General features: G+C 49.3%; 1 protein-coding gene across 1 annotated transcript in view; it reads left to right on the forward strand.

Annotated features, from left to right (window-relative positions):
* The first annotated feature begins 8060 nt into the window (after positions 1–8060).
* Positions 8061–23909, forward strand: part of LOC120913192 (protein Niban 2-like) — a 152904-nt gene continuing 137055 nt past the window's right edge. Inside the window, exons 1-2 of the mRNA XM_040322976.1 lie at positions 8061–8147; positions 16747–16828. Of these exons, the coding sequence (XP_040178910.1) occupies positions 16774–16828 (55 nt within the window). The 5' untranslated portion in view covers positions 8061–8147; positions 16747–16773. The remainder of the gene's footprint in view (positions 8148–16746; positions 16829–23909) is intronic.

Consider the following 23909-nt stretch of genomic DNA (forward strand, 5'->3'; position numbering starts at 1 on the left):
TTACGAACATGCCGCATTTTTTAACTACGCTTTTCGGGTTGTAAAAAGTGATCGTGTGTGGGCTAAAATGAAGTTAAAACCAGAGTTGATAACTGCAGCAAATAATTTGATTCTACGATTTATTTTTCCGGTTCAGATGAAGGAAAGAATGCTTAGGCCCCTTTCACATGGGCTGTCCAATCAGGTCCGCCTGTCAGTTTTGCATTCACCCCTATGGAGCTGCGGATGTCAGCGGTAAAATTATGTCCGCTGACATCTGCGGCTATCCCATCCTGTCCGCAAAATCCAGACAGATGGTGGTCCTATTTTCCATATGTCTGGTGGATAGGATCGGATGAAAACAGACAGACGGTCCATTTTCATCCGATCTCCCCATAGAGAAGAGCGGGCTGGGTCCATCTCCACTCTGCACAGTGAGCGGAGACGGACCTGTCATCCGCCTGCTCAGTGGAGATCATTGGAGTGAAGTCCGTTCAACGTAGGCGTCCGTGTGAAAGGGGCCTTTACGGTTAGGCCCTATTTGCACATCTGCACCATGGGCCAGATTCTCCAGATACGCTGTCATATCTCTAAGTTGTGCGGTCGTATCTATGCGCCTGATTCTTAGAATCAGTTACGCATAGATTTCCCGTAGATCCAACTGGCGTAACTGTGTTACACCGTCGTATCGTAAATGCATATTTACGCTGGCCGCTAGGTGGCGCTTCCGTCGAATTCCGCGTTGAGTATGCAAATTAGCTAGATACCCGAATTCCCAAACGTACGCTCGGCCGACGCAGTAAAGTTACGCTGTTTACGTTAGGCTTTTCCCGGCAAATAGTTACCCCTGCTATATGGTGGCGTAAGTGCGGCGTACCAATGTTAAGTACGGCCGTCGTTCCAGCGTCGAAATTTGAAAAAGTTACGTTGTTTGCGTAAGTTGTCCGTGAATGGGGCTGGACGTCATTTACGTTCACGTCGAAACCAATGACGTCCTTGCGGCGTACTTTGGAGCAATGCACACTGGGAAATTCCACGGACGGCGCATGCGCCGTTCGGGAAAAACGTCAATCACGTCGGGTCACAGTACATTTACATAAAACACGCCCCCCTGATCCAAATTTGAATTAGGCGGGCTTACGCTGGCCGATTTACGCTACGCCGCCACAACTTACAGAGCAAGTGCTTTGAGAATACAGCACTTGCCCGTCTAAGTTGCGGAGGCGTAACGTAAATCGGATACGTTACGCCGCTGCAAAGATACGCGGTTCTATGTGAATCTAGCCCTCTATGTACACTTTCCTGCAACATTATAGTTATCGTATATTCGATGCCGTGTGGCTATTGGTGGCAGTTTACTGCTGATTAAGGGTTATCTGTACATGGAAAGATGATTAGATTCTGCTGCCTTTCACATCAAGTTCCTGGGCATTCACAATACAGGCAAATTCAACCAACTGATGTTTTTCTTTTGGGTGGTTACCGGGATGCTGAATTGTAGTCTGATATCATATCTCACTCATCTACCAGAGTTTTCAGCTTCAAAACCAATGGATGGATTCTCCATGTAGAATAAACAATGCTGTCTGCTACCAGCCCTGACCTCTGTCTGTCCCTGGATTACATTTACTGTCTGCCCCCCGCCCTGACCTCTGCCTGTGGGTTACATTTACTGTCTGCTGCCTACCCTACTCCCTGCCTGTTTCTGGATTACATTTACCGCCTGCTGTCTGCCTTGACCTATGCCTGTCCCTGGATTACAACATTTACTGTCTGCTGCCTGCCCTGGCCCCTGCCTGTTTCTGGATTATATTTACTGTCTGCTGCCTGCCCTTACCTATGCCTGTCCCTGGACTACATTTACTGTCTGCCGCCTGCCCTGATCTCTGTCTGTAGGTTACATTTACTGTCTACTGCCTGCCCTGACACCTGCCTGTTTCTAGATTACATTTACTGTCTGATGCCTGCACTGATCTATGCCTGTCCCTGGATTACATTTACTGTCTGCCCCCTGACCTCTGTCTGTCTCTGGATTATGTTTAATGTCTGCTGCCCGCCCTGGCCTCTGTCTGTCTGTGGGTTAAATTTACTGTCTACTGCCTGCCCTGACCCCTGCCTGTTTCTGGATTATAATTACTGTCTGCTGCCTGCCCTTACCTATGCCTGTCCCTGGACTACATTTCCTGTCTGCCGCCTGCCCTGATCTCTGTCTGTAGGTTACATTCACTGTCTACTGCCTGCCCTGACACCTGCCTGTTTCTAGATTACATTTACTGTCTGATGCCTGCACTGATCTATGCCTGTCCCTGGATTACATTTACTGTCTGCCCCCTGACCTCTGTCTGTCTCTGGATTATGTTTACTATCTGCTGCCCGCCCTGGCCTCTGTCTGTCTGTGGGTTACATTTACTGTCTGCTGCCTGCCCTGACCCCTGCCTGTTTCTGGATTATAATTACTGTCTGCTGCCTGCCCTTATCTATGCCTGTCCCTGGACTACATTTACTGTCTGCCGCCTGCCCTGATCTCTGTCTGTAGGTTACATTTACTGTCTACTGCCTGCCCTGACACCTGCCTGTTTCTGGATTACATTTTCTGTCTGCTGCCTGCCCTGGCCTATGCCTGCCCATGGATTAAGCTTACTGTTGACCTTCTTTGACCTCTGCCTGTTTCTAAATTATGCTTACTATCTCCCAACTGTCCAGACCTCTGCGTTTTCTTGGATTACATTACTGACTGCCACCGGCCCTGACCACTGCCTGCCTCTGGATTTCGCTACTTCATACTCACCCACTGAAGCATTATTCCACTCCTGACACTTCCAAGGACCATAGGTACTCCTTTGTATAAGCAATACGTATATATACGTTGCAGTTTGCAAGTGGTTTACCAGGGTTATGATTTAAGCTATCAGCCATAACCCCAGTATTTAGTTTTTTCAGCCAGCGGGTGGCTTTCTTATGAAGCAGTTTGAACAGCTCATTAGCTACTGGATCGCTTTTAGAATCAGCGGGACATCGGCGCCTGATTTTCTGCAAATATCTCCTTAACCACGTAGGTTGAGGAGATATTGCAAGCACCTACAGGTAAGCCTTAATGTAGACTTACCTGTAGGTGCAAGTAGTATCAGAGGGTATAGAACCACTTTAAGGATTTGGGAGCTGCTATAGGTGAAGCTACACCAGCCAGCTATAACTTCTGACCATCTGGTTCCCAGAACAGGAGAACACCCCCCTGGGCCAGCTAAGCCACAACATTAGAACCCAGTAGGTAGATTCACAAAGAGTTAGGCCGGCTTATCAGTAGATAAGCCGCCCTAACTCTGAATCTACGCCGCCGTACGTTTAAGCGTATGCTCAAACAGAGATACGCTTAAACAAAGCTAAGATAGGCCGGCTTGCGCCGTTCTATCTTAGCTTGCAATTTTTCGGATGGCCGCTAGGTGGCGCTTCCATTGCGGCCGGCGTAGATTATGTAAATGAGCTTTTACGCCGATTCCCGAACGTACGCCAGCCCGCCGCAGTAGAATTACGTTGTTTCCGTAAGGCCTTTAGGCGGCCTAAAGTTATTCCACCTATGAACTGGAATAACAATGTTAAAGTATCCCGTCGCGAGGTTCGAATTTTTTTACGTCGTTTGCGCAAGTCGTCCGCGAATCGGGAGTTACGTTGTTTACGTCCACGTCGAAATCAATAGGCCCGTACGGCGTACTTAGCCGCAATGCGCACTGGGAAATGTAGTCGCCCGGCGCATGCGCAGTGTCAAAAAACGTCAAAAAAATTGAGGTCAAGCCTCATTTCCATACAACACGCCCCCCTCCAAGCAATTTGAATTAGGCGCCCTTACGCCCGCTCGTTTTAGGCTACACCGCCGTAGATTAGCAGGTAAGTAGATTGAAAATCACTACTAGCCTAACTAATTTACGGCGGTGTAGCCTAAACAGGCTAGGCTACGCCGCCCTAAAGATATTCCATTCTATGTGAATCTACCTAATGGTATTTTCTGATATGAGTGGAGTGGGACTGCAGGGCGAGGGAGACAGCAATACTCCTGCAGCAATAAATCACTATTTCTGGTGTATTATTTACAAATCTGAGCATTTTTTGTGAAAAGAGTTTGGTGATCCACAGGCTGCCAGGCTTGATTGCAATTACAGCAAGCAACCACTAGAGGGTGTATTTTCTTTTTTTTAAAACTGCTGTAGATCGGCAGTTAGAAAAAGTTCTCAAAAGAAGCAATATCAAATTAAATACTTGGACATTAGATTAAATATTCTTCATTAGATAAAGAAGTCTGGATGTGTCAGATTAATAGAAAATATAATAAATGAGCTGCACTGCCCAAGCAAAAAGCATTGCTGGCAGCTCCCAAGTCTATGCAGATAGAGAGTGGGAGATCGAGGGAACAATCACACTAAGCAATCCATTGCGGTGCGTTAATGCACGCCATAATAATGTGCGTTATGGTATGCGTTAACGTGCATTGCTTTAAGATAGCCCATTCATTATGAAGGGCTGCCAATGCACTCCAATGGATGAAAAAAAAAAGTGCATGACCTTTTTTTTTCTTATTTGGCGCATGGTATATGCGTTGTGGTACGCCGCAATTCGTCATGCATCACATGCAAGTGTTCAGGTGCCGTGCCATGCCCTTGTGCAATACTGCAACACAGAGGCGTAGCTTGAAGCTTGTGGGTCATGATGCAAAAGCTGACCTGGCCCCTGCGCTGTTCTCACCCTGTGCTCCTCTCCATTCAGAAAGTGCCTCACAGCTTGTCCCCAGCCAATGAGAACAGAGGGATGTGGACCGTGGAAGGCAAAGTGGAAGCCCAGTACTGGAGCGTGGCTGTGGGGCCCTTGGGCAGATAGGAACTGGACTTTGTGGAGGATATGAAAATATGACAGGGAGGTTGCAGGGGCCCCCTGGAGCTAGGGGTGGGGTCGCGATTGTGACTCCTGCAACCCCTTATGCTACGCCCATGCTGCAACATATAAGTATGAGTGGGCCCTTTAAATGAACCTATATTGATTGGGCAATTTCCCCCCCAAAAAATATGCGAAGCAGCTGACAAACAGCAGTTTAAAATGTGCCGGTGATCTGACGATATGGTTCCGGCTATCGAGATGGTTCCTGTAAGCACTGGGCAGGCGCAATCCTTGCCGACGGAAATCTCCGAACCTCGGCCGGCATCCAGGGCGACGTGGAATTTGAGGAAAGTGGCCAGTCGGCCTCATGTCCTCGCTTCGCTCGGACGGCTCGCTCGGCCTCCTGGCTCTTTTTTTAACATCCTCCAATCCACGGGGATGTTAAGGAATGAGCCTGGATGCCGGTGTATTGTCACATTCTGCTGCCTATCTTAGAATGCTGCGGAAGTCACGTGGCGGCCAACTGCGCATGCACGATGCGTTCCAAACGCAAGTGCGATGCGTTCCAATGGATTCACGACAGTACACACCAGTGAAACCTCGGTCGGCATCCAGGCTCTTTCCTTAACATCCCCGTGGATTGGAGGATGTTAAAAAAAGAGCCAGGAGGCCGAGCGAAGCGAGGACGTGAGGCCGACTGGCCACTTTCCTCTAAATCCACGTCGCCCTGAATGCCGGGTTCGCTGGTGTGTACTGTCGTAAATCTATTGCGCATGCGCAGTTGGCCGCCACGTGACTTCTGCAGCATTCTACGAGCATTCTACGATAGGCAGCAGACTGTGACACTACACCGGCCAGGATTCTGAGATTTCCGTCGGCAAGGATTGCGCCTGCGCAGTCCTTACAGGAACCATCTCGATAGGGGAACCTTAACGACAAGTCACCGGAACCGTTAGCCAGATATTCTCAGATTATTATAGGAACCCCGCCAAGATCCTTGGGTGCCTTATTGTTGCTTAGCACATCTACCTTGCAGCACTGGGGTTCTTGGACAAACCCCAACCAGGATGCTATCTACATGGAGTTTGCATGTTCTCCCTGTGCCTGCATGGGTTTCCTTCCCACTACGGCCCTCCGAACCCATCTATATCCCAGCTTTTACACTCTTTTTTAATCCAATCAGATGTGGGCAGGGTTGTTCCCTGGATGCTGATGACATTGGTGGCTTTATATGGACACATGCACGTTTTTAGCCAATGATATTGACTTAAAGTGGAGCTCCACCCAAAAGGGGAAACTCTGCTTGTTTGCACCCCCCCCCCCCCATCCACTGTCACATTTGGCACCTTTGGGGGGGGAGCAGGTGTCTGGTTATGACAGGTACCCGCTCCCACTTCTGGGTAAGATCACCGATCTACATGCATTTCCAACCCCTCCTCCTTCCCCCGCTGCCTCGTGGAACACACACAGGTCCCAGAAGACAGTAGGACCATTCAGAAAGCGCAGCGCGACACGCACATGCACAGTAGCAGCAAAATCGTCTGTGAAGCCTGCTGGTTTCCCTTACTTGTAATCAGTGGCGGCCGGTGCTCCATCGGTCAGGGGCGGCAGACAGACCTCAACATAACCACCCCCCCCCCCCAAACTCCAGTCCACCTCCCCACACTAACTCCTCCCCATCGCTCCTGCCCACCCCACCGGGCAACATACCCACAAACCCTCCCCCGATCGCTGGCTCGCTCGCTCAGCCCTGCACTTACCCTGCGGCTTCCCCCCTCTTTCTCCTCCGTGTCCCGACTGTCGCTTCTCCTGCCGATCTTCGGACTGCCAGCCAACGGGGTCTTAGGACTCCAGGCCAATGAGGTCTCAGGACCCACTTCCTGATTGGCTGGGAGAAGAAACAGGAAAACATTAGCGAATATTAATTTGCTATTTTCACACAACAGGGTTGGGCTCAGGGCGCAGTGCTCTGCGCCCCAAGCCACCCTTTTTTTAAGCCAATTAGAGCCCCAGGCACTAATCACGTGCTTAAAAAAATTAAAAACCCCAATGGAATCCATGCATCTGACACCCTGCATGTAGATTAGGGCAGCTGGATTAGGGCAGCTGTGCCCCCAATGAGCGACTGCCGCTGCTTGCAATGTTGGCGACTGCACCCGAAGCTGATTGATGACTTGGGGTGCTGATATCGCGGTCTCCCTGGACAGGTAAGTGTCCTTATATTAAAAGTCAGCAGCTACAGTATTTGTAGCTGCTGACTTTTCATTTCCTTTTTCCAGACTGAAGCTCCTCTTTAAGCAGCCCATACATTCTTCTTCTTATTTTTTTTCATTCTATGAGAAAATAAAAATAAATTAAGGGATCCATCTTGCTGAGACATTGTGGGAAGCCTTCCCCACCACCATCAGAATACAGTGATCACAGCTGCTGGCTATAACCGGCAGCAGTGATCAATTGGAGGATGGACTTCTGTATAACCAGCCTGCCTATACATGGGCTGAACCCGTCAAATTTTCGATCCATGTATGCCCTAAATATTGGCATGTGTCTGTATAAGCCCGCTGATGTCATCAGCATCCCGCCCCTTTGTTTACATATACTGCAGGGGGGCCAATGACCCACCCCATGGATAATTGGACTCGGGGGACCTCTGAGCTCATCCTCTACCTCCCACATTCCGGAAAATTGCTAGCAGGTTATTTGGGTTCTGTCAAAAAAAACAATTGCCCTGTAAATATATATGTAAGACCCGGATGGAACCTTAGATTGTAAGATCCTTGGGGGAGGGACCTTAGATTGTAAGCTCCTTGGGGGAGGGACCTTAGATTGTAAGCTCCTTGGGGAAGGGACTGATGTGACATGTAGAGTATGTAAAGATCTGTGAACATTTTCTGCTTTATATAAATATCTGGAAAAATAATAATAATAATACTGAGCACAGCTTTTTTTGGGGGGGGGGGGGGGGTCAGATCCTTCACCTTCCTATTGGCCGTCAAATAAAATGGGAGATCTCTCTGACCAATAGGAATCCTTTGTCTGGAGGATTGAGGCCAGGTGCCTGATCTATACATAGGTGGGATCCAGAGATGGCGGTGATCGCTCGGTGTGTGGCCCCTGTGATCGGACCCTCCAGGTGACCTTCCCCGAGGAGAGGAACGAAAACGATACAAAGTATTCGTGGGGAGGAAGAGAGAGGGGCGGAGCGGGGGTGGGGCCGGGGAGGAGCGAGAGAGCGGAGACGGCTGGGTGTGTCACATCCACCGAGAGAGAGAGAAGACAGAGGAGACACACCGGGATCGCACGAGGTATGGAGGGGAGATCGGGGCTGTGTGTATGGAGGGAGGGGAGATCGGGGCTGTGTGTGTATGGAGGGGAGATCGGGGCTGTGTGTGTGTAGGGAGGGGAGAGACTGAGGACAGAGATCGGGAGAAGAGGAAAGAGATTGGGGACAGGGATCGGGAGGAGAGAGATTGGGGACAGAGATCGGGAGAAGAGGAGAGAGATTGGGGACAGGGATCGGGAGGAGAGAGATTGGGGACAGAGATCGGGAGAAGAGGAAAGGGATTGGGGACAGGGATCGGGAGGAGAGAGATTGGGGACAGAGATCGGGAGAAGAGGAAAGAGATTGGGGACAGGGATCGGGAGGAGAGAGATTGGGGACAGAGATCGGGAGAAGAGGAAAGAGATTGGGGACAGGGATCGGGAGGAGAGAGATTGGGGACAGGGATCGGGAGAAGAGGAGAGAGATTGGGGACAGGGATCGGGAGGAGAGAGATTGGGGACAGGGATCGGGTGAAGAGGAGAGAGATTGGGGACAGGGATCGGGGCTCTATGGACAGAGAAAGTGATGAGAGAGGAGGCACAGAGAAGAGAGTGAGGAGCAGGGACAGAGAGGACACTATAGGCAGAGATTGAGAGAAGAGACAGACAGAGGAGAGAGTGGATAGGTCAGAGACAGAGAGGGGAGGATGTGGACAAGGTGGTCAGAGACAGAGGACAGAGACTGTGGACAGGGCAGAGAACAGATACTGTGGACAGGGCAGAGAACAGAGACAGAGGACAGGGACTGTGGACAGAGCAGAGGACAGAGACTGTGGACAGGGCAGAGAACAGAGACAGAGGACAGGGACTGTGGACAGGGCAGAGGACAGAGAACAGAGACTGTGGACAGGACAGAGAACAGATTGTGGACAGGGCAGAGACAGAGGACAGGGACTGTGGACAGGGCAGAGGACAGAGAACAGAGACTGTGGACAGGGCAGAGACAGAGGACAGGGACTGTGGACAGGGCAGAGACAGAGGACAGGGACTGTGGACAGGGCAGAGGACAGAGAACAGAGACTGTGGACAGGACAGAGGACAGGGACTGTGGACAGGGCAGAGACAGAGGACAGGGACTGTGGACAGGGCAGAGACAGAGGACAGGGACTGTGGACAGGGCAGAGACTTGGACAGGGCAGAGACAGAGGACAGAGACTGTGGACAGGGCAGAGACAGAGGACAGAGACTGTGGACAGGGCAGAGACAGAGGACAGAGACTGTGGACAGGGCAGAGACAGAGGACAGAGACTGTGGACAGGGCAGAGACTGTGGACAGGGCAGAGACAGAGGGCAGAGACTGTGGAAAGGACAGAGACTGTGTACATGTCAGAGACAGGAGTGAGGGTGTGTACAGGGAAGAAAGAGCCTGTGTACAGGACAGGAGATGGAGGAGGGAGGCTGTGGGTGGACTGGGCAGTGGAGAGAGGCTGTGGGTGGACTGGGCAGTGTAGGGTGGCTGTGGGTGGACTGGGCAGCGGAGGGAGGCTGTGGGTGGACTGGGCAGTGTAGGGTGGCTGTGGGTGGACTGGGCAGTGTAGGGTGGCTGTGGATGGACTGGGCAGTGTAGGGTGTCTGTGGATGGACTGGGCAGTGTAGGGTGTCTGTGGATGGACTGGGCAGTGTAGGGTGTCTGTGGATAGACTGGGCAGTGTAGGGTGTCTGTGGATAGACTGGGCAGTGTAGGGTGTCTGTGGATAGACTGGGCAGTGTAGGGTGTCTGTGGATAGACTGGGCAGTGTAGGGTGGCTGTGGGTGGACTGGGCAGTGTAAGGGGGCTGTGGGTGGACTGGGCAGTGGAGGGTTGCTGTGGGTGTAACGGGTATGGTGGCTGTGGACTGGGAAGTGGAGGAAGGGCTGTGGGTAGACTGGGCAGTGTAGGGTGGCTGTGGGTGGACCGGGCAGTGGAGGGTGGCTGTGGGTGTAACGGGTAGGGTGGCTGTGGACTGGGAAGTGGAGGAAGGGCTGTGGGTAGACTGGGCAGTGTAGGGTGGCTGTGGGTGGACCGGGCAGTGGAGGGTGGCTGTGGGTGTAACGGGTATGGTGGCTGTGGACTGGGAAGTGGAGGAAGGGCTGTGGGTAGACTGGGCAGCGTAGGGTGGCTGTGGACTGGGTAGTGTAGGGAGGGCTGTGGGTAGACTGGGCAGTGTAGGGTGACTGTGGGTGGAAAGGGCTGTGTAGGGTTGCCGTGGGTGGACTGAGCAGTGTAGGGTGGCTGTGGGTAGACTGGGCAGCGTAGGGTGGCTGTGGGTGGACTGGGCAGCGTAGGGTGGCTGTGGGTGGACTGGGCAGCGTAGGGTGGCTGTGGGTGGACTGGGCAGCGTAGGGTGGCTGTGGGTGGACTGGGCAGCGTAGGGTGGCTGTGGGTGGACTGGGCAGCGTAGGGTGGCTGTGGGTAGACTGGGCAGCGTAGGGTGGCTGTGGGTAGACTGGGCAGCGTAGGGTGGCTGTGGGTGGACTGGGCAGCGTAGGGTGGCTGTGGGTAGACTGGGCAGTGGAGGGTTGCTGTGGGTGGACCGGGCAGTGGAGGGTGGCTGTGGGTGTAACGGGTAGGGTGGCTGTGGACTGGACAGTGGAGGGAGGGCTGTGGGTAGACTGGGCAGGGTAGGGTGGCTGTGGGTGGACTAGGCAGTGTAGGGTGGCTGTGGATGGACTGGGCAGTGTAGGGTGGCTGTGGGTGGACTGGGTAGGGTGGCTGTGGGTAGACTGGGCAGTGGAGGGTGGTTGTGTGTAGACTGGGCAGTGTAGGGTGGCAGTGGACTGGGCAGGGATAGTCAGACTGTAAACGGGGCAGAGAAGGAAACAGTCAATGAATGAGACAGGCAGGGTGTGGAGGTCAGACACATTCTGCTTTTTAGTTTGTCTCTCTGGGAAGCGGCCAGACCAGTCCCTCCTCCTCCCCCAAATCTATTACTCAGTCCAAGTCCCGCTGGCTGACTTTAACCCTGTGCATTATACATCTTCTGTACTTTTTTCTTCTCCTCTTTCTCTGGGACTGCCCCGGGTTTTGATGGTTTCTGTATTTAGAGCTGATCATGGTCACCACCCCATACTGTCGGTGTATCACTTTAATGGCAGGCGTTGGGACAGAGCAGGCTAGCGCGGAAGATGGGCATGTTTTTCAGAGGGAAGACCCCCCTCCATTCAGGGGTTCTGGGGTGTTCAACAGCTTTCTTTTTTTTTTTCACTTTACGTTAATTGTGACCTAGAAGATGAAAAGGCGTTCCTATGTTTAGTTACAGATCATAGCACTTACCTTATACGTTATTAGCGCCATATGATGTGGGCGTATCCCTCCCCCCACTGAGTTTGGCAGGGGTGCCCAATTCCTCAAGCAGCTTCCAGATTACCACTGAACACCATATCCGTCGTTGCAATGGGGGTCTCCTAACCGATTGAGAGGCACCAACAACGCAGCAGTGTAGAGCGAGACGCACTCGTGCTCAACCAGTGAAAAGACGAAACTTGCGTGGATCTGCTTGGAATTCTTGGGTCACACTTTGAAGCTACCGAATAGATACACCCGAAAGGTGCTGGTACTTCAATACTAATGCTGCGTACACATGATCGGAAATTCTTTTTTTTTTTTTGCGTGTCGGAATTGCATACAGACGAGTAGAGGTCGACCGATATGGGTTTTTCTCTGGCCGATATTTAGAAATCTGGGCGGCCGATGGCCGATATATGATGCCGATTTTTGCGGCCGATATTTTAGGCCGATTTTTTTTTTATTTTTTTATTTTTTTTGGTGGCACTGGCTCGTGGCACTGGATGGCACTAGCAGAAGGCACTGATTGGCAGGTGGCACTTATTGGCACTGGCAGGTTTCACTGGTTGGCACTGAAAGATGGCACTGATTGGCAGATGGCACTAATTGGCATGTGGCACTGGTTGGTACTGACTGTCAGGTGGCACTAATTGGCACTGGCAGGTGGCACTGGATGGCAATAGTTAGCACTGGCAGATGGCACTAGTTGGCATTGGAAGGTGGCACTGATGGCTTTAGTTGGCACTGGTAGGTGGCACTGGATGGAAGGTGGCACTAATTGGCACTTGGATGGTGGCACTGGCAGGTGGCATTGGCAGATGGCACTGGATTGAAGGTGGCACAAATTGGCACTGGATGGTGGCACTGGTATTGGCAGATGGCACTGGATGGCAAGTGGCACTAATTGGCACTGGCAGGTGGCACTGGTGCAAAAAAAATGTCAGACCCCCTCTTCCTCCAGTATAGACACCCCCCCTGCCCCCCGTAGTACAGACACCAGAGAGCGGTGTGTGTGCCACGAGCGTAGGCCCCTCCTCCTCTGTGGGTGTAAACAGAGAGGAGGGCCGCCGCGCTGGGTGTACCAAGATGGCCGCGGCTCCAGAGCTAGGCCGAAGCCGCGGCCTTTCCTGATGCTGTGTTTCGATGGGGGTCCCCCCTCATCCTCGGAGCCAAGTCTCAGATGATGTTTTTCCAGTTCTGCCAGTGTTCATGGCTGGTTTGGTTGGTGCCACCAAGTGATCACTGGTAACTGTTGATACTGGTGGATGTTTTACCTTTACAAACTAGTGTAGCCACGTCTATCCTTGAGTCCAGCTAAAGCTCTCCACTAGACCCAAAGCCCTGATGGAGGAAGTTTTAAACTCCTGAAAGACGTTGGATGTTACATTGTGGGTCATGAAAGCTATTTGAACTCTTCTTGTAAGAAAAGAAATGGCTGCACATCCAGGAATTCCGATTGGTGTTATCACTTTGAACATATAAAGGCAAAGACACCAACACGAGGTCACGTAGATGCGTTTCACACAAACATCTTGTGTGCCACCATGGTCTATTGGCTCCTTGCCAGTCTAGAAAGTAATCCTCTCAGGTGGTGGTCATCTTACGCTACTATTTTTGAATGCTTGAGGTTCCTCCAAATTGCCAAGGAGGTTTCCTTCTGGTACCAGGGAGTGGATAAGGTGGGTGGCCCCCGAAAGTCCTTTTGCTACACTTTTAGGGCCCTTTCACACGTACGGACCGTATGTCCATATTTTCATCCGTCCGTTTGCGGATGAAAACGGGACATACATGGGTCCCTATGTGATTACGGGTGTCAGCAGATGAACATCCGCTGACACCCGTAATTTGTCCACCTCCGCAAAGATCCGCATTTGAAGACGGAAGAAATCCTATTTTTCTTCCGTCTGCCGGATCGGATGAACACGGACATACGGTCCGTGTTCGTCCGATCCCCCATAGGGGAGAGCGGAGGAAACACAGGGGGGTCCCTGCACAGTGTGCGGGGACCGCCCTGTCAGCTGCCAGCTCAGCAGGGATTTTACGGAGGATCCCCGCTGAGCTTTGCGGACACACGGAGCGGATCATTACTGATCCGCTCCGTGTGAAAGGGCCCTTAAGGTTTGACCTCATATTACATGGTTTTGATAAACCTGAAGAGAAAAACCTGCAGGAAAACTGATAGGGCCGGATTCAGAAAGAAGATACGGCGGCGTATCTCCTGATACGCCGTCGTATCTCTGAGTCCGGCCGGTCGTATCTATGCGACTGATTCATAGAATCAGTTACGTATAGATATGCCTAAGATCCGACAGGTGTAAGTGACTTACACCGTTGGATCTTAGGCTGCAATTCCAGGCCGGCCGCTAGGTGGCGCTTCCATATCTTTTACGCGTCGGATATGCAAATGAGCATTTACGCCGATTCAGAAACGAACGACCGCCAGGCGCTTTTTTTTTGCGTTCGGCTTTTTCCGGCGGGAAAGTTACCCCTGCTATAGGAGGGGTAAGTGTGGCGTATCCTATGTTAAGTATGGCCGTCGTTCCCGCGCCGAGTTTTGCATTTTTTACGTCGTTTGCGTAAGTCGTTCGCGAATACGGCCGGACGTAATTTACGTTAACGTCGAAACAAAGGACGTCCTTGCGACGTCATTTGGAGCAATGCACGCTGGGAAAATTTGCGGACGGTGCATGCGCTGTTCGATCGGCGCGGGGACGCGCCTGATTTAAATTGTACACGCCCCCTAGCCGCGGAATTTGAATTCCGCCGGGGGATTTACGATACGCCGCCGCAACTTTAGAGGCAAGTGCTTTCTGAATAAAGCACTTGCCTCAAAAAATTGCGGCGGCGTAACGTAAATCAGATAGGTTACGCGGATCTAAAGATAGTGTGTATGGGGCTTTTTAATTTATTATGGGAAAGTAACGTTAATAGTAGGGCATGCTGGGACTTGTAGTTTATCCTCAGCCAGGGAGTTTGAGGTTGCAAAAGACAGAAAGGAGATAACTGCAGGCCGTTTTGGTTCTTGTTGTGTACACAAAGTTTGCACGGTTGTTGCATATGCTGTAAACCATGGCGCCGACCTTATCTCTATGAAAACAATGAAGAACAATTGGGGAATTGACTTGATGTTTCCAGCCTGGCCCAACCATTTGTTTTTCAATTTGACAAATTTTAGTCATCCCTACACTTCGGGTTGGTTCACACCAATGGGGGTATAACCCTGGAATAGGAAATGGTCTCAGTGGTGCCTATTCAGATAATTGCTCTGCAAATGAACACTCTTATGCCTAGGGTTGCCACCTCATCCCTTTAAAACAGAACACATATGAATTACACAGGTTCTGAGGCTAATTGAATGCAGGTAAGGCATCAAATGAGTCCTAATTACCACCTTAATTAGCCACAGAACCTGTGTAATTAATATGTGTTCTGTTTTAAAGGGATGAGGTGGCAACCCTACTTATGCCCCGTACACACGACCGGTTTTCCCGCCGGAAAAACTGCAATGAGAGCTTTTCGTCTGGAATCCCAACCGTGTGTATGCTGCACTGGACTTTTTCCCACAGGAAAACTGCTGGAATTTTTTTTTCCCCATCAGGAAAAAAATCATGGCGGGAAAACCGTATGCTTTTCTGCCGGGAAAAAAAAACATGCATGCTCGGAAACAATTCGACGCATAGAACTTCATTTTGTCAGCTCGTCGTAGTCTTTTACGTCACCGCGTTCTTGGCAGTCAAAAGTACACCGGACTTTTGTGTGAGCGTGTGTATGCAAGGCAGGCTTGAAAGGAATTTCGGCGGGAAAACCATCGTTTTTTTTTTTTTTTTGGACGGGAAAACCGCTCGTGTGTACTGGGCATTAAAGTGGGAGGTCTCCCTAGATTTAGTTTAGAAACATTAAAGGGGTTGTAAAGGTACAATTTTTTTCCCTCCTAAATAGCTTCCTTTACCTCAGTGCAGTCCTCCTTCACTTACCTCATCCTTCCATTTTGCTTTTAAATGTCCTTATTTCTTCTGAGAAATCCTCACTTCCTGTTCTTCTGTCTGTAACTCCACACAGTAATGCGAGGCTTTCTCCCTGGTGTGGAGAGTCGTGCTCGCCCCCTCCCTTGGACTACGGGAGAGTCAGGACGCTCACTAACACACCGCTCCTTTATCTGCAACATAGAGAGCATGCTGACTCTCATGTAGTCCAAGGGAGGGGGCGAGCACGACACTTCACACCAGGGAGAAAGCCTTGCATTATGGTGTGTAGTTACAGACAGAACAGGAAGTGAGGATTTCTCAGAAGAAATAAGGACATTAAAAGCAAAATGGAAGGATGAGGTATAAATGGGACTAGGTTTGGGACTTTGAATGAGGCGTGTGGAAGACACATGCCTCCATCCCTGATAATAGGAAAAAATAAAGGGTTGGGACTTTAAATGATATGCGTGTTGATGCAAACAATATGTATAAATAAATAAAGTTGTATAACGTAATAACCAGGCTCGAACTTACCAACCAAACTGCAGGCCGAATTCAACTGTCTAACTTTGTATGTTAAAAGCAGAGGATTGGTTGCACACATTTGCAAATATATGGATAAGCTACAGGCCGCGACAAGACTCTCTGCATTCCTGTAGTCCTAACTAAACTTTTATAGTTTCCTCAATGAGAAATCCTCACTTCCTGTTCTTCTGTCTGTAACTCCACACAGTAATGCAAGGCTTTCTCCCTGGTGTGGAGAAAGCCTCTTGAGGGGGGAGGGGGCGAGCACGAGGGTCAGGACGACCACTAACACACAGCTCCTTTCTCTAGCTGCAAAGTAGAGAGCGTCCTGACTTGCCTGCTCGCCCCCTCAAGAGGCTTTCTCCACACCAGGGAGAAAGCCTCGCATTACTGTGTGGAGTTACAGACAGAAGAACAGGAAGTGAGGATTTCTCAGAAGAAATAAGGACATTTAAAAGCAAAATGGAAGGATGAGGTAAGTGAAGGAGGACTGCACTGAGGTAAAGGAAGCTATTTAGGAACCTTTACAACCCCTTTAAGTTGTCCGTACTCTGACTGGAACTGTGCTATTTCCTGTTGGCATGTCCTCCTGCCAGCTGTTTTTCCTATCAGGGACTTCCTGACTCTTTTTTTTTTTTTTCTCTCGAATGCCTCACGTTCTGCTCACATGCCATCTTTTTGTCTTCAGTACCATGACAACTCGCTCTCTTCTCTGCCTCACACCCCTTCTCACCGCAGTCCCTGACTGATCCCTCCTCTTCTCCTCACACCCTGTGGTCTCCGTCCTGGTGCTGCCTCTAAATCTCAGCCTTCTCTCTCCCCTGGCAGGACCTGCTGCGCTCTCTCTGCACGGCCATGGGGGACGTTCTATCGAGTCACCTGGATGAAAGCCGACGCCAGACCATCGCAGGTAAGATCCCGGGACTCTGAAGCATTGTTTGGTGTTATTGGGTCCCTCTGCAGAGTATCTGTTGGATGGTTTCTGCAGAGCATTATTTTTCACTTGTTTGTGCGGTTTCTTCCATCAAACAACATATGTGGGTATGTGTGGGTGATGGTGCGTTGTAGAACATCTTTCCAGAGGGAAGGAGTGGGAGCTGGCTGATTCCATGCAGAGCTTGGCAGCCTTGTGCTGCATAACAGGTGCCTACATGCACAGGGACGGTTTTCTCCATTCAGGGCGCGCTGCCTCGGCTTACTCAAGGCATTCAGATAGTCGTAGGAAAAAGTTTTGGGCGCGCCTGGTGAAATTACACGTTTTGTTGGTTTTATATGTGAAAGGTAAATGCACCCTGTACATGGAACATACCTGAACGTGGCATGTTATTGCAGATTTTATTATGCATGTACTAGTTCTTGGTTGTGTTTAATTATCAGTTTTGGGAATCTGTAGGCCAGTGGTTCTCAACCTTTCTAGTGCTGTGACCCCTAGATAACATTTCACAAATTGTGGGGACCCCCCTAACAGTAAAATTATTTTCGCATCGTGGAACCCGTACTACAGTGGTGTCTTGCAGCAGTGACACCTATGCTGAAATCCAGGAGATAGGGTCTCCTTCAGCCCCTCCCACTTCACTTTCTTCACTAGTCAGCTGACTTCTAGTCTCTGCCCCCCAGCCATGCTGTGAACTGAATGGGCGGCTGCAAAGATACTGGCCCGGATTCACGTAGAATCGCGCATCTTTGTTTGGGCGTAAAGTATCCTATTTACCGTATTTATTGGGGTATAGCGCGCACCCCTAAAGTTGCCCCGAAATTCCTGTGGAAAAAAGATTTTTGTACTTAGTTTTGGTGTCTTGCGTGGCGTCCATCGGCGGCCTCGTCGGGTCCGGCGTCCCTCTCCGGCTTCGGGTGTCCTCTTCGTCGGGTCCGGCGTCCTCCCCGCTCGTTTCCCACTTTCCCGTGCCGAGTTTGAATACTGCGCCGGCATATACCGAGCGCAGTACTCTCGTGTATAGTCGGGCAGGCTCGGCTACTCTCGCGCTCATGTCCTGTACGTCCAGGACGTGAGCGCGAGAGGAGCCGAGACTGCCCGACTATACACGAGTGTACTGCGCTCGGTATATGCCGGCGCAGTATTCAAACTCGGCCCGGGAAAGCGGGTATCGGCGTATATCGCGCACCCACGATTTTGCCCTGATTTTCAGGGCAAAAAAGTACGCGGTATACGCCGATAAATACGGTACGTTACGCCTCCGCATCTTTGTCAGGCAAGTGCAGTATTCTCAAACCAAAGTTGCGGCGGCGTAGCGTAAATAGGCCGGCTTAAGCCCGCCTAATTCAAATGTGGAAGATGTGGGCGTGTGTTATGTCAATTTAATGTGACCCCACGTAAATGACGCTTTTTACGAACGGCGCATGCGCCGTCCGTGAAAGTATCCCAGTGCGCATGCTCCAAATTAACCCGCAAGAAGCCAATGCTTTCGACGTGAACGTAAATGACGCACAGCCCTAATCGCGAACGACTTACGCAAACAACGTAAAACGTGAAAAATTTGACGCTGTTCCGACGTCCATACTTAACATTGGTACGCCTCATCTATGCCTCATATAGCAGGGGTAACTTTACGCCGTAAACGGCGTAACTGTAATGCAACGGCCGGGCGTACGTTCGTGAATTGGCATATCTAGCTGATTTACATATTTCTAGGCGTAAATCAGCGTACACACCGCTAGTGGCCAGCGTAAATATGCAGTTAAGATACGATGGTGTAGGAGACTTACGCTGGTCGTATCTTATACAAATTCTGGCGTATCTGATTCTTTGAATCAGGCGCCACGATACGACGCCTCAGACTCAGAGATACGACGGTGTATCTGGAGATACGCCGTCGGATCTCCTACGTGAATCTGGGCCACTGAATGGCCAGCTGCGGGCACTAGGAACAGCCCAGCTGGGCGGCCGAGAAAAGGCTGGGAGAGCGGTGTTGGCTACAGAAACAGGCCAGGATTTGGTGACCCCTGGCAAATCATCGTTTGCTGATTCTTTCATAGAACAAGTGGAGAGACTTTATCTGCTGTCAAAAGAAAATATCTGGGCAGTCTGCCAAAAATTAGATCAAAGGGATAAACTTCTCTGTGTAATGCTGGCCATACACGGGTCGAATTTCGAAAGAACTGTAGGAACGTGAGGTGAAATTGAAGGTTTGGTTGGTCAAATTTCGGTCGAATTTCCAAATCAATGGTGGCACCATCGGATCACAAAACGCACACATTTTCGGATTTTTCAAAAGAAAGTTCTTTCGAAATTCGACCCAGCATAAAGAAAAAATCTGGGCAGTCTGCCAAGTTTTTAACAACATGAAACATTGTAACTAACTTCCTTCTTGGAGCAAATCTGTGTGTAAATGCAGGAAGTTTAAAGTGGTTGTAAACCCGTACAGACCACTTAGACCTACAGGTAAGCCTAGATTAAGGCTTACCTGTAGGTGCAAGAAATATCTCCTAAACTCACATGGCTAACCATGTTACTTGTTTCCCCCATATTAAGGTGTAACATGGGGGCAAGATACAAACTTCCTCTGTAATGTCTTCTGTAAGTTCCCAAACTAAGGCTGCATTCACCCCTGAGTGTAGCGTTTTCAGGCAGAAAGTCACACAATTTTACCGCAATTTTTGCTGCGTTTTTTACTGTGTTTTCCTATAGGTCAAAAGGTCACCAATGTAAAAAGAAACGCCCAAATCTGCCCGAATTGAGCTACAAAAAAAGCTCCAGAACTTTTTTGAGCTTCAGGTGTTTGGCTTCTGGCGTTTTATGCCCCGTACACACGGTCGCTTTATGTGATGTAAAAAAACGACGTTTTTAAAAACGTCATTTTAAATGACCATGTGTGGGAAAAACTTTTATGTCTTCTGAAAAACGAAAAAAAAAAATTGAAGCATGCTTCAATTTTTTTTTACGTGCTGAATGTAACCACGCTTTGCTAGAGCTTTTGGAAAAAACGATGGTGTGTATGCTACATCGTTTTTGAAAATGAAGTTTGAAAAACGTCGGGTTTTTTTTCATCACATAAAACGACCGTCTGTACGATCACTGACTCTGTCCATTCGGAAAAGGTAGGAGCCGGATTTAGTGGCTCCTACCTCCGCTCTCCATCCTGACAGAGGGAGAGCGGCACGGACGGCGGAGAGGACTGCACGGACAGGGGGAGAGCTGCACGGATGGGAGAAAAGACAGCACGGGGGAAAAGACAGCATGGGGGAAAGGACAGCACAGAGCACGGGGGGGGGGGGGAAAAGACAGAACGGGGGGGGAAAGACAGAACGGGGGGGGAAAAGACAGCACGGGGGGAAAAGACAGCACGGAGCACGGGGGGAAAAGACAGCACGGGGGGAAAAGTCAGCACGGAGCACGGGGGGGAAAGACAGCACGGAGCACGGGGGGGAAAGACGGCACGGAGCACAGGGAAAAGACTTGCAACTCCCCTGCCTGCCCAGGTATCGGGTGAGGCATCAGAGCATTTCCCCCCGAGTACATATACTCAGGGAAATGCTCGGTATCGGTACCGATACTAGTATCGGGACATCCCTAGTCTCTGCCTATGATGAGAGGGGGTGTGTGCCTTTCCTCCAATCAGCAATGTTGGCTATCTTGGCTGTATGCTCAGACATCACACTCTGTGTTAACCAGGAAGAGAAAATCTCCTAACACAAGCTCAAATTTCTAAACAGTATATAAATGTGAAGAGAGCAGATATACATATAAAACCTATGTAGGGAGATTTGGTTAATCTCTGTATCATCTGAGGCTGTTCACTTCACTGTGTGTATGGAGGGTTTACATCCACTTTAATCTAGGCTTACCAGTAGGTTAGAGTGGTTGTAAAGGGTTTACAACCACTTTTAATGAACTGTGTATGAATGAAGCGTCCTTGTGGAAAAGGACAATAAGGATCTTCTCGATGGGGAAGTAGAAGGTGACAAAAGCTCTAGAGCAAGAAGGTGATGGAGCTTCGATGAGGTCATAGTGGGTCATGTAACTCTGTGTTTGGTCTACGCCTGTTATTTTCTAACCGGCTAAATAATGCCTTGCCGAGCAGAGTGGAATAATAACTAGGTTGGCTGGTTATGAGGGAACATGACTTGTCCTGAAGCTTTTCTGTGGAGGTTTTTAAAGCTGGAAAGGAATTTGGATGGGCATTAAGAGCAGTTTATTTATCTATTACTACCGGTATATCTTTTACGTGAGTTTGTAATGAGATGTCCAATCAGAGGTGATCATTTCTAGGCTTGTGAGCTACTAATAATATCCAGCAAAACCTGCTAAAGTGAGAAATATCATTCAAATTTCACTTGATTTACCCCAATCTGCATTCTTTATGACCCTCCACAACTAGAGGGCACCACGTGGGATTGCACCACCCAACGTCTGTGCCATGTAGGTTCCGTTCTCCTTGGCTTCCTGTTTGTGGTATACGGTATATACTCCTCTGTGTATATTATGTAGGCAACACTATCTTATGACAAGGCTCGACAAAATCCGGGCGCCAGGTCGCAATTGCGACTAGAATTAGCGACCTGGCGCCTGGGGGAGGAAGCATAGGCCTGCAGAAGGCCGCAAACTCAATTACCGGCCGACGCGATCGCGCGGCGGGGGCGCACAGAGACATAGGATATATTTTTTATTCTAACACCCTAGAGAAACGCGTCGGTAGCCAGGTTTTATTTTAATTTTTGCTGTGACTTGTAGTGCTGTCCTTCTTTTAACCACTTGCCGACCTGCTCATGTACATATACGTCAGCAGAATGGCACGGACAGGCACATGTACGTGCTCTGCTTGACGCGGGTGGGGGATCCGATCGGGACCCCCCCCCGGTACATGCGGCGGTCGGCAAGCCTCGGGAAGCGATCCGGGACGACGGCGCGGCTATTCGTTTATAGCCGCTCCGTCGCGATCGCTCCCCGGAGCTGAAGAACGGGGAGAGCCGTATGTAAACACGGCTTCCCCGTGCTTCACTTTGGCGGCACATCGATCGAGTGATCCCTTTTATTAGGGAGACTCGATCGATGACGTCAGTCCTACAGCCACACCCCCCTACAGTTGTAAACACACACTAGGTGAACCCTAACTCCTACAGCGCCCCCTGTGTTTAACTCCCAAACTGCAACTGTCATTTTCACAATAAACAATGCAATTTAAATGCATTTTTTTGCTGTGAAAATGACAATGGTCCCAAAAATGTGTCAAAATTGTCCGAAGTGTCCGCCATAATGTCGCAGTCACGAAAAAAATCGCTGATCGCCACCATTAGTAGTAAAAAAAAAAAAAATGCAATAAAACTATCCCCTATTTTGTAAACGCTATAAATTTTGCGCAAACCAACCGATAAACGATTATTGCGATTTTTTTTTTTTTTTTTTTACCAAAAATAGGTAGAAGAATACGTATCGGCCTAAACTGAGGAAAAAAAAAATGTTATATATGTTTTTGGGGGATATTTATTATAGCAAAAAGTAAAAAATATTGCATTTTTTTCAAAATTGTCGCTCTATTTTTGTTTATAGCGCAAAAAATAAAAACTGCAGAGGTGATCAAATACCACCAAAAGAAAGCTCTATTTGTGGGGAAAAAAGGACGCCAATTTTGTTTGGGAGCCACGTCGCACGACCGCGCAATTGTCTGTTAAAGCAACGCAGTCCCGAACTGTAAAAACCCCTTGGGTCTTTAGGCAGCATATTGGTCCGGGGCTTAAGTGGTTAATAAAGGCTACCATTTGTTCAGAGTGTGGCTGTCCAGAGACAATTTTTGTTCCTACTGTACATTGTGCTGTATATATTACTCTTCGCAGCTCCACACTGTGCTGTACATGATATACTGCATGGCACTTAACTCTGTACACTATACTGTACATTATTTCGCACTATACTCTACACTGCGCTGTACATTATATATGCTCCAAGCTCCATTATTTACAGTTTAAATACTGTAGTCTGTACAGCTCCACACTGTACATTACAGTTGCACGATTACTCGTTGGAGAATCAATATCGTGATTCTACCCCCCCCCCCTCACGATCTTAACACGGCATTTTCCAGATTCAGTGCAGAGAGTTCTCTGCTGACAGCTGTCAAAAAATAAATCCAGGCAGTCTGCCAAGTTTATCACAACATCGGTAAGGAGAAACATTGTAACATGTCATTCTTTTAGAATAGACCAAAGGGATAAACTTCGGTCTGTAAAGGAGGGCAGCTTAACCACTTGCTGACCAGCCACTGTCGTTTACACGGCAGCAGGTCGGCACGTTCCCGCAAATCGTCGTAGGTGTACATCGGCTCCTTTTAAGGGGCCGTAGCAGGCGCTCGCTGTACGTTTTAGGGACCCGATGTCAGCTGGCCACCCGCGATTGTGGGAACGAGAGCCAGAACGGGGATCTCTCAATGTAAACGGACAGATCCCCATTCTGACAGGGGAGTTGGAGAGAGATCTGCTGTTCCTAGTGATTAGGAACAGCGTTCTCTCTCCTCCTAGTCAGTCCCATTCCCCATACAGTTAGAAACACCTCCCAGGGAACACAGTTAGTTAACCCCTTGTTCACCACCTAGTGTTAACCTCTTCCCTGCCAGTGACATTTATACAGTAATCAGTGGCTATTTTTTAGCTCTGATCGCTGTATAAATGTCAATGGTCCCAAAAAAGTGTCCGATCTGTCCGCCACAATGTCACAGTCCTGCTAAAAATCGCAGATTGTAGCTATTACTAGTGTAAAAAAAATAGAATTCCATAAATATAGCCCCTATTTTGTAGATGCTATAACTTTTGCGCAAACAAATCGTTATATACGCTTATTGCAATTTTTTTTTGTTTACCAGAAATATGTAGATTAATACATATTGGCCTAAACTAATGATATATATATATATATATATATATATATATATAATTGATGTCCTTTTTTTTCTCCCCACAAATGAGGTTTTTCTCTGCAGTTTTAATTTTTTTGCACTACAAACAAAAAAAGCATAATTTTTATTTTATTTTTTACTTTTTCC

The sequence above is a fragment of the Rana temporaria genome, chromosome 9 (genome assembly GCF_905171775.1).
Source record: "Rana temporaria chromosome 9, aRanTem1.1, whole genome shotgun sequence".
In the NCBI taxonomy this organism is placed as follows: domain Eukaryota; kingdom Metazoa; phylum Chordata; class Amphibia; order Anura; family Ranidae; genus Rana; species Rana temporaria.